The following is a 12,101-nucleotide window of genomic DNA, read 5'->3' on the forward strand; positions in this document are numbered from 1 at the left end:
TGATGTATTTGAAGCATAAAGAACAATACTGATTTGGAGTAAAGGTAATGTGAGGCCCAGTTTGGACATGTTGGCTTGTTGCTGGGAGGGGGGGGGCGGGGTAGTGGAGTGAGAATTGGAGCCTGGGGACCGACTACATTGCTGCTTGGCTGTGCCAGCAAGTCTAAGTTAAACCTTTGATAGATCAAGTGCCTTCAGTTGTATTTTTTGAGACGCGAGCAACACGAACAATTACTAAGTTTCTGTAATGCAGCGGCAAGCATACGGCTGCGTTCATTTACCACACTTTCCTCTTTCTACTGTTCAGTAATCAAAGTTGTATTTTTGTTTTATAAACACATTATAAGGGGATTTAGGGATTTCTGTTTTTTTTTTTAACCCTAGCTTCTAAGTATCTCAGTCTTATCCAAGCCTAATTCAAGATTCATTCTTTTTATCTTTTTAGTATTCCTTTATTTTTTAGGTTACTACATATGTATGATAGCTTAGATCAAATGGCATTTTGCTTCTTGTTTTTCTTTCATAGATGAATTAACGGGGTCGACTCTTATCACAGCACATCACTTCACCACCATGAAGTCTGCCAGGACACAATGATTTAGTTTTGGCTATTTGTTTTTTTAACCATTTAGCTCCTCTTGTCTCTGATTTACTATATACATATTAGTGTTATTGTTTATTTGTTGATCACATGCAGCTTTTTAAAACTATCTCTCCTAAACATTAACCAAAAAGGCAGATCTCTCGGCTAAACAGAAACTACAGCTCTTTGATCAATTAAACCTTGTGACAACATACAGAGAAGGGGCGAGGGTTAAAATGTTTGACGCAGCCTTCCCGCAGAGGGAGCTGAATCCCTCTGCACGACGCTGTGTGTTGAAACGAGGGGTTAACAGACCACAACTTGGACAAGTTTAAGCAGGTTTAAGAGTCATGTCGAGGGGGTAGTGTAGAAGGCCAGGGTTTGACTGACAGCAGCGAGTTACATGGATTGCGGATTTTTTTTTTTTTTTTTGTGAAATAATTACGAAACAATCAGTTATTATCTCAGTCAGGAATTGTTGTGGCAGATTCCAAAGATGTTTTTTGTAATGACGCTAACACTTATTTTTGCTTCCATTTTCACCGAGTCCAGAAAACAGTATGATTTGTAAATCAGCCTCTGTATGAACACACTGTATAAGCTAATGAGAAAATGATGTAGGTTTAAAGTGTTAATGGACATGTCTGAATAGGTCTAGCTGAGAGATTCTTTTTTAGATGGTTGTTTTGAGTGACTAACCCTGAGATTTTAAGGATGAGGTTTCAGAACAGAGAAGCAAGTGATTTTTCTAGAAGCACTCACATGTTTACATTCTCTCTGAGTAAGAGACTGCTACAGCTGCAGTGGAGACAACACACCACACTGACAATTCTCTCATAATCACATTATTGTCATGTTTACACCATGTCTACATCTTTGCATGTAACCTTTGAGTAATCAGCCTGCCGTGCATGCCCTTGGTTGAAGCCTCACAGGGTGTCACACTGATTCTGTTGCCAACCAATACGTCATTGGTTGCATTAACTTGATGGATCAATTTTTTTTTTTTAGATCAGAGAACATGAACAATTTTTTTTATTCTGTGTGAGAAACCTCTTTTTAGTTTTGATTTTACTGATCATTAAATCATGTGCTGATGATGGATTTAAGATGGATAAACAGTGTTGGTGAGAACAATGCAACTAAAATGAGTGGTACACTACAGTGCTTGTATTGCACGGCTACAGAGTTTTCATTTTGATGCAATGACGCATTTTGTCACACAAACCTGATTTTATGCTTACTTAGTGTGTAACTGTCAGAGCATATTAGCTGTTGACTGTCATTGTAGCAGTAGAACTAATCACACAAGTTAAAGGATTTTGTATTTAGAGTTTTCTAAATGCACATGAAATGAATTTATATTCAGTAATGATCTGTTCTTTTTTTTTTTGATAGATATGTGCATGTGTTTTAGAACAATAAATTCTGTTACATTATATCTTGCTTCATATGATACTTTGAAATTGGCCTGAAATAAAGTATATACTTTGTGGTAATATTTTTTCCTTTTGTGGTTTTGTATTTCATTGTTTGTGTATTCAAAAATGGATCCTAAATATTCATACATAGGATATTCTTGGCTGTTCCTACCCTGTAAGCTTTTATTGTGTTCATGGTGATATCTTAAAATAACTGGTGCTTTTAGTTTACATTAAATGTGTGACCTAGATTCAGAAGAATAAACTGCAACTTCTCAGTGAATAATACAGCCTTATTTGGTGTATATGAGTAAACCACAGGTCAATAGAGATGAAAAAATAGTTTACAAGCAAATTAACAATAGTATTATTTCATGCAGTGTGTTTCCTGTGAGCATCATGAGGAGAAAGGTCAATAACCTTTAAATAATTAATTTATAACGTTTTATTTAGAAAGTATTTACTGGAAATTTTGTAGTTCCTCTATTCAACCACTGGGTGGCAGTAAACAGTCTAATCAGTGGAAAGTTACTATTTTCACTTGAACACAATTTTCAGGAACTTTTACTAAAGTTGGGTATTTCAATTTTATGTTGCTTTATACTTTTATGTGGTTCTTATGGCATACTATAATATGACGTTTTGTGACAATCTATATAATGATGTTTATAATAACATGGCTTTTTATGGTATATCATTAACATACTTATCAATGCCTTATTTTAAAACTTATTTTAATGACTAACAATACAATAACTTTTTTCAGCCTTTGACATGACATACTGCACTTAGATTTCTTCTTAATGATGTTTTGAATGACATTATAGTATGACTTTTATACAATTTTTATGGTATACTACACTACCACTTTAAATAATAATTATTATTATTATTTTATAATGACAAACTACAGTGTGACATTTTTATTCCACAATTATGGCATTCTATATTATAACTTAATGACTTTTTTTGGCATATTATTTTACGATTTTTTTGAATGACATAACTATACTATGACATAGTTAATATTTTTTTTCATGACATGCTATAATTTCAGATTTTTTTTTTAATGTCAGAAGTAGTAGTAGTAGTAGTAGTAGTAGTGGTATTTTTATTAATGACATACTGTAGCATGCCATTTTACATCATTTTTATGGAATGCTGAATTTAAAAACAATTCTTTTAAATATAATCTAGATGACATTTAAGTGATTTTTTTAATGGCATTCAATGATATGGCATTTTTATGACATTTTTATGGCATACTATACTTTGGGTTTTTTTCAAGATTTTTTTTTCAGTTTTCTCAGTTCTTAAAATTTTTTGATCACTTTTTTAAATAAACATACTATATTATGGCATTTTAATTATTTTATTTAATGACATATTATAGTATGATTTTTTTCATGATTTTTTGTGGCAAACTATACTATGGCATTTTTACAGTTTTTTTGATGACATATAATGGCATGAAATTTTATTTTTATTGCATATTCAATGGATTTTTTTTTAAATACTAGAATATGTCTTTTTTAAATGATTTTTTACATTTTTTGACATGTAAAAAAGGCACTGTTATGTTTTTTTTTAATAATGCTTTAATATAACATACTATAGTATGATTTTTTTTATCATTTGTTTTGCGTACTATACCATGACATTATAAATTATTTTTTTATAGTATGAGTTTTTTTAATTAAATCCTTTTACTTTTTTTCTGTATGATTTATTCATGAAATATTATAGTATGATTTTGTTTATGCCATTTTTTATGGCATACTATATTATAAATCTTAATTTATTTATTTATTTTTTACAAATTTTATGATTTTAAAATGAAATATTACAGAATGACATTTTTATGCTTTTATGGCCTACTAAACTATTATATGATAGTACACCATAAAAATGTCATACTATTATTACATTTTTTGTTTAATTTTTTTTAGCGACATACTAACTTATAACATTTTTAATCTTTTATGATGAACTGAAGTGTCACATTTTTGTGAACGTTTGGGTACATGTGGCATTTTTTAATCTTTTTGCACACTATAATTTGAAATGTTTAATGACATTTTTTTTGTGGCAAAGTATCCTATGTCATTTTTTTATGTTTTTTTTTCTTTTTTGATTACATACTGTAGCATAACCTTTTCTTTTTTATATATAAATTATTGAGGCATTCTGCACCATGACATTTATTTTATGACGTTTAAGTATGACATTACAGTAAAATATTTTTCATGACATTTTAATGGTTTACTTACCATTAGCATTATGTTATTGTTTTCTAAAGACATAATTAATTAAAGACATACTAAAATGATAGACTATAGTACGACATTATATTTTATGGCCTTTTTTAATGGTACACTATACTATGACATTTTTTCAATGATTTATTATGTCTTTTTTTTCAGTGACATACAATTTTATGACATTTTTATAGCATAATTTATTGTGACATTTTTAATGATTTTTTAAAAGACACTAAACTTCATTTTTAATGATTTTTTTATGACATACTATAGTATGATATATTTATGGCATACTATAATATTGATTTTTTTTTTTAATGACATACTGTAGTATGGATTTTTCATGCCAGTTTTATGGAATACTATACAATGAACCTTTTCTGAATTTTTTCTATGAATGACATTATAGTTTGGAATTTTTTTATGAATCTTTTTTTTTGCATACAATGGCAATTTTATATTTTATTTCAATTACATGCTATTTAATACAACAAAGACATTTTTAGCATACTATACCATGTCATTTTAAAATCATTATTTAATTACATACTGTAGTGTAGTACAAATACTTTAAACAAGTCATACTATAGAATGGCATTATATAATGACATATATATATATATATACATATATATATATATATATATATATATATATATATATATATATATATAAAATGACATACATTATTTTTTATGACATTCTAATGGAGTTCTAAACATTTTTTAAATGAAAGACAGACATACTATATCATATTTTATGACTGCTTTAATGACATACTGTAATATGAATTTTTATGACATTTTTATGGCATACTGTACTATGACTGTTTAATGTATCATATTATTCATTCATGTTGTTTTTTTTATGACCCACTATAGCATGACGATTTTTATAACATTTTCTTACAAATTATACTATGACTGTTACGTTTAATTTTTTTTATAACATATTGTGACATTTTTCATCTTAACCATCAACTCCATAACTCCATCAAGTGTAGTGTATAGATCACAGTATACAGTATATGTTGTGTTTTGTTTTGGGGTTTTTTTCTCCCCTAATACTATATTATTTATTTTCATATTTGTCCATTTCTTTTACATGTTGAATTTATGTAATAGGTTAGGTTATTTTCTGTGTATTATATACAAAGGCAGTTCCTGTTTGTTGGTCTTGGTTAACAAAAACTGAACACTAAATAGAATTCAATAGATAAAGTGTCACTATTGACTCAAGACATCACTACAAGCATCAAGGCAGACATGATAGTATACTAATACTTCCATGGAAGTTTCCTTTGAAATAAACTTTGAAATTATTGCTGAAAGTTAAAGATGGGCAATACAAACAAGGATGTGCTGTTTGGTGGTCAGCATGTGATTTTGGTGATTTGAAGTAATCAACATGTCTTTGTCATGTCAGTGTCAACTCACCTGGCTGAGAGGCTGACTCCAAGTAGGTGCTGGAAGGACAATCTCAAGTGAATTTAAAAAAAAAAAAAAAAAAAAAAAAAAACTTACTTCCGCATTCTTGAATCTGCACTGTATCTAATAATAAACAAGCTCCGGGTCATTGCCCTTCTTAAGGCACTCGAGGCAAACAGAACAAAGGGACAGTTTGGTGTATATTAAGCCATTCCTGTAATTAGCCCTAATGCAAAACATCTGTGTTCTTCCCCTGATCAGAAGCTCATACTCAAGGGTATTGTAGTCTTTTAGTACATGTGGCCTACAAAAATGGAGGGCAAGGACACTATGTATAGAAGAGAGGAAACAAGCATTTAAAAACACAAACAAGTATGATATTCCTTCATGACACCATAAAGAACATAAACTTCCTTTGACCCCACAGCTGGACGAGCCTCCAACACATTTATCTCTAACCTTTTTACATCTCCTCAAATTATCTGTCAAGGAACAGTGGATCTTTGTCAGACTCCCTGTGTTACATCTGAGGACTCCTGATTCAAAAAAATGTATCTGTTCTTGATGTAATTACTGTATTTCAGTAATATAGTATGAGCCACAGAACACAGGGAAATGAATGTAAGAAGAAAACAAAAACAACACTTTATTTATTCATTTATTCAAATCAATTTTATTAATTACATGTATTATAATGTCTTAATACTATCCCAATAATTATTAAATATCACATGAAACAAAAAAGAATGGTTACATTACTTAAATTGCATCAAAAACTACCACAGATGAAAAAGCTTGAACAATTAGTAAGAAAACATTGGTTGTGGCAAGATTCTCTGTGTATGGTAGCAAAACGTCTGAAGGTAAATACCGTATCATGCTAAATAGTGGATACAGATTTAGAAACTGAACTTGGAATACCGAAATGAACTTGAAAGCAACACAGCAATGTTCTCTCCACAGTGTTAATTTGGTATTGTGTCCTAAATGACAGCACTATAGCACGAGTATGACAAACAGACCACAAAAACAGTGACTGCAAAGAAAAGTAGTTTGTTGGCCAATACACCAGGAATAAAATATGCAGAATACTAAAGACAGAACACAACTCCTTTCACAGTAAATACAATACAAAACAATACAGTATACTTGGATAACAAATAATATGAGTTTATAAAATTCCTTTTTAACATTATTTACAAATGTTACACCTTACATCCATGACCTCTATACTTTGAGCTGCGGGTTGATTTTTAGCAATCTGTGACCCAAATTCATGAGTGACTGCCCAGAATCTCATCCAAATTTATATCTTTCATCCAATCATCATTCCCAGAGCCAGACTTGAGAAGAGAGTCTATGAAGTCTGAGTCTGTGTTGATCCCTGGAACTGTGTTGTCTCCCTCGGGGAGGAAGTCAAAGGTCAGACGGTTGGCCCGGTTATTCTGGTAGCTGCTAGAGCTCGAACTGGGCTCTGCAAAGTTGCCTGCTGGTACCCTCTGTTCTGGAGAGGCCTGGTTCAGGCTCCCCACTGCTGATGGAGATCCCATTATCGGCTGGTTTGGTCTGGGGCCTGTGTCTCTTAGCGAAGGGTTAAGAGGGAGCATCCCAATGTCTGGCGCTACCTGGTTGGGAGGGCCGATGTGCCTCTGTTGATACGGATGGTTTGGCATGTCCAGCTGCGCACCCTGAGATTGCAGTGGGTTGGGTAGCCGCCTAATACCAAGTCCAGTTGTCACTTGCTTGTTGGCTGAGCTCCAGCCCATTTTCATCAAGCCTCCAAGACCCTGTCCTGGTACCCCTGATGAATGCAGGTCAGATGTCGTTCTTGGGTGTTGTACACCTCCTACATTGTTCATCCCAAAAGAACTGCTGTGAGTGTTTGGCCCCATGAACCTAGCTTTATTTTGATTTAGTCCGATTCGATTCTGATTGTTATGCTGCTGGAACTGGCCGATACAAGAAGTCGGACGACAATCAGTCCCAATGCCAAATCTGCGGTCCGATGGTGAAGGACTCATCTTTGAACCACTTGGGAGGTGACAAGACAAGGACTGTAGGTCGTTCTCAGGGCCATTGCTGGAAGACTGGGTGGAGTTTTGTCCTGAAGGGATACCAAGAAAAACTGATTACAACTATGGTCACCTGCCAACACTGAAAGCATTTCTGAATTATCAAAACTTTAAAGTACCTGTGAAGATGTTCCCTTGCTGAACTCCCACCATACTTCTTGACTGCTTATAATCAGGTGGCGGCCTTGTGAGATGACGATTGAACTGATCATGTGCATTGTCTTTGTCCTGAAAAAGGAAAGGCAAAATTGTCCATAAATACTCACAAAGTGTGAAGTGCCTATCAACTGGTGAAAGCTTTGTGATAAAGTATGTTACTTACAGAATTGCCGATGGTGTGCTGTTGTTGATTAAGCTGTCTCTGCATGGCCTGAGTTTTCACTGGGCCTTTCTGCTGGTTGTTGGGTGCTGGGGGCCGTGGCTGCGACTGAGCTGACATGACCCCTAAGCTTCCATTGGTGGGCATCCTTGGACCAGGAGGAACACCCTTAGAAGAAGAGACATATGATGGGTTAATGTAAGTGTCAGTGGACTTTTTTTTTATTTTCAAATACATCTTTTTGCCTCTTATCTGCCTAGAGACTGGAGTGGAGTGCCATGAAAGCTGTAGAAAAACACAAAACCAAGATAATGCAATAACATGAGTGACCACTAGAGGGCAAAACTCTACAAGATATCATAGATCTGTGTCAAAGATGCTATTCAACCTCCAGAATGTGGTCAAGGCTACTCCCTCTGCAGATGAAAAAGGGAGACTTGGAGAGAGGCTTTTTTTGGAAGGGGGAGCGCGAGCCCTCCTCAAGGCCTGCTTCTCCCTTGATAATTGTGTCTAAAGAGAGTGGAAAGAATCCCTGAGACAGCAGGAAATGTGTGCCAATGGGGAGTTAAGCGCCAGCACCATGACTACCTCCATTTAATAAGCTCTCCTTTACTGATCACTGTGTTGTGTTTGGCAAGGAGGCATTCCATCCACTAGAAACCCATTTGGCTCCTGACACTATCACACTGATTAAAATGTTGTAGTCGGCAGCACTCAAATGAAATTGAGATAGCCAAACTAGCCTTTTGCTTGAAGTCCCGTCCTGAACGTATGCTTTTGCAGATAAGCTTTCACCATCGTGGGTGTTTGAGATGTTATATGTCCTTGTAATGCATATTTCTTAGCTTTTTTAGGCAGTTGTGCGGACCATCCAAGCACTCCAAGTAAAACCCATCTCTCTTGTGGACACACAGGGACACTCTCACTATGCTCGAGCTTCAACCGAGTGCACGCATTTGTCATGAAGGAGGTTAATGTGCACCAAATCCAAGTCAACACACGCTGTGTATACAATGTCAGTCAATGTGTTGACTTAAAATGTTTCCCAGGGTGAAATGGATTAGAAATCCAACAGTGCATTTAGCAGAAGCTATTACTTAGAGGACAGATTCTTTGCAGAGGGTGAATCTCTACAGGGTGGTGACTTTGTGGTCTCAGAGAGAAAAACAGAAAAAAAAGAGAGGGAAGTAAGTGTATGTGTGTGCATGCATATGTGTGTGTGTGTGTGTGTGTTTGAGAGAATGATAATGAATGGGGCTGAAATTTGAAGAACTAACAAGACAGGATTAGAGAATGAGGGAAGTTGAAACTCATCAGGAGTCACAAGCCATTTCACATGAGCTAATATTCGCCTTCTCGCCGAGTTCAACCCACACAGCAAACCAAGCACAGCAGTGAGGTTACACAGCGACTAAAACATCAAAACAGTGGTTTCTCCTGTTACTCTAGAAAACGGAGTCACTGGCTTTGATTCACTGTACCCAGAGACTGTGAGAAATTGTGACCATCACAAACATTTTCCCTGCAGAGGTACACTGGAGAGGGTTTATTCAGTCTTTGTTGTAAGAAAAACCCAATGAGGGGTGTTTTAGCATGTACAACTGAGTAATCCTCTCTGTCATCCTGATGTGTCATAAAGCTGTTTTCCATGTTTTTTCCCCCCTTTCATTCTTCACAAGCTTGTTGTTAATGAATACCACATGTGGCTCAGGCCTCAGAGAAGGAGCGGAGTGATTTAGTCTCCCATCCTGCAGCAGTGCAGGCAGCTGACAGTGATCCAGGCCCAGCCTTGCCGGCTCTCACACTGCACTTCCTCCAGTCTGGACTCAGGACGCTGTCCCTGGGGAGCGCCTCGGCATCTGGACTTGGCCACGGCTCCCTTTCCCAGGAAACAAGTACTCCCTTCACAGCACTGCCTGAGTGACCTGGTAGGCTCAGCCCCCGTGGCCCCACTCTTATCCTTACCGAGGGATGTGGTGCCACAAGATTGTCAACAAAAGTTGAGGAATCGTTATTTAGTGCAAAACAAAAAACCTTTATCTTAAGTTGCAGTTGTAATTTGGGGTTCTGCATTTTCAGTAGGGAGAGCACTCTAATCTGCAGAATGCAAAGTACCAGCTCTTGTGTAGTATTTAAATGGAAATCTGTATTAGCTGGGGCTAATCACTGGGATGATGAAATTGCTGCCAAATGTCTGTCTTCACTTGATCTAACAGTGCTGTCTTATGCTGAGCAGAAGTCACTCTGGATAAGACTGTATAGAATGTAAATATTTAGATAGGATTAAAATACAAGCGTACATTAGTGTGCCACTTTAGATGTATTGAAAGTCAAATATACAAAAAGTAAAACTCTTTGCAAAAGTCTCATTAGATGCTTAAAATTACTGAAACTAAACAGCTAAAATGAAATGTATAATTCAATAAAGAGGCCTTTCAGTATAGCAGGCCCAATCTCCACGGTGAAAATTAATATCAAAATGAAATTAAAGCGGCTGTATGCAACATTTGGAGCATATCAATGATTCAGTCTCTGGGACAAGATTGTCTGCACACGGCTCTCAACATGGCAGTGGCTGAGCCAGCGGCTAGCAGTTAACAGTGCTAACTCCATACACAGCGCTAAAAACAGACACAGTGCTGACATTGTTAACCTGGGGGGTAAATTGAAGGGTGGGCGCTACACTTCCGAGCCATCCTTATATCATTAGTAACCACAATATGAAAGCAGTGAAGAGTGGCAACAATTAGCTAGCCACTAGACAAACTAACACGGACTCGCATGCACAAACATGCACGTGCAGCAGGACTGTCTAAACAGTCCTGACACACCATGAGTTGTCGATGAGTGTCTGTTACCCTATTTTTTGAGGTGTGTGCCACACCATTGGCACCAGTTGGCCCTTGTCAACTTTTTTTCAGCCAATGAGGAATTGGCATTGGAGACGACAGAGCCTGTCGGTGAATGAAATCACTCTGGTTGACAGTTCAGATAAAGTCAGGAGGGTGTGAGATTGAAACAAATTTGTTATATCAGTTAAGATTTTTCTTTAGCTGCTGAGCTCTTTAGCAGAAATGGTTCCTAATTGTTTATGTTATAGTTCACCAGTGCGCTGTAAATAACATTTGTTATTTTAACATCACGTTGTTTTGTTAATGTGCTAACTGGGCAACTAGCATTTTGAGTCCGTCTTTCACTTTCCCTTTTTTGAATGATGAATACAGACTACCACCACCTACTGGTATGAAGAGTTATTTCCTCTCATGCAGGCGCAGAACATACGTGCTAGTTGGCCGTTGGCTGTAGTCTTTGCAGTGTGTTCAACAGTGTTACTTTTTAGCAGTAACAAAGTAATATAATGCGTTATCAACAGGATTATGGGTAATATTAGTACATTGACAATGTCATGTAACGGGTTACCACCTAAAATAAAGTGTTCATTTTTTCTTTTTCATTCAACTGCATCATGCCACATTGCTCCACTTCTGCCAGTGCGCCACCAGAAAAAACATCCCCAAAGCTTGTTTTGCATTGTCATATCATTCATTACACACTACCTCACAGAAGGGTGCCAATGATCGTGTGAGTTATCATTATCGTGTTTCCATTCATATACCTACAACTTATCCTGTCCTGGTTTTGCGTTCAAAGGCTGCCTGAAAGCAGCAGGGATAAGGAGCTTGCCTCTGGTTTGTTTCTTCCTCATCCCAGTGACAGATATGGGTGATGTTAGTATATGTTGGATTTATCCACTCCCATCCCCTTCAACTGCAGAGCAACTCTCTCTGCAGTGTTGCTGTAGCTGGAAGTGACCAGCACACCTGGAACCAGCAGGTGGGTCCTCCAGCTCTGGTGTATTAATTTGCACTCGTCATAGTGATTTACTCACACACCATTCTGTTTGTTGTACTAACCTTAATATTTGTTTATTGTGTTCCATATCATAGGCCTACAAATACTCGTCCATATCATGATTATCAGAGTTTGATCCTCTGCCTGACCCTCCCTGTGTCCAAGG

At 36.1% G+C, this 12,101-nt stretch overlaps 1 protein-coding gene across 1 annotated transcript in view; it reads right to left on the reverse strand.

Moving 5' to 3' along the window:
* Window positions 1-6,337: 6,337 nt before the first annotated feature.
* maml2 (mastermind like transcriptional coactivator 2) overlaps window positions 6,338-12,101 on the reverse strand; it is a 45,970-nt gene continuing 40,206 nt past the window's right edge. Inside the window, exons 3-5 of the mRNA XM_033631919.2 lie at window positions 8,087-8,251; window positions 7,884-7,992; window positions 6,338-7,796 (exon numbers count right to left, since the gene is read on the reverse strand). Coding sequence (XP_033487810.2) covers window positions 6,967-7,796; window positions 7,884-7,992; window positions 8,087-8,251 — 1,104 coding nt within the window. The 3' untranslated portion in view covers window positions 6,338-6,966. The remainder of the gene's footprint in view (window positions 7,797-7,883; window positions 7,993-8,086; window positions 8,252-12,101) is intronic.

This window comes from Epinephelus lanceolatus, chromosome 4 (genome assembly GCF_041903045.1).
Source record: "Epinephelus lanceolatus isolate andai-2023 chromosome 4, ASM4190304v1, whole genome shotgun sequence".
Taxonomy (NCBI): Eukaryota; Metazoa; Chordata; class Actinopteri; order Perciformes; family Serranidae; genus Epinephelus; species Epinephelus lanceolatus.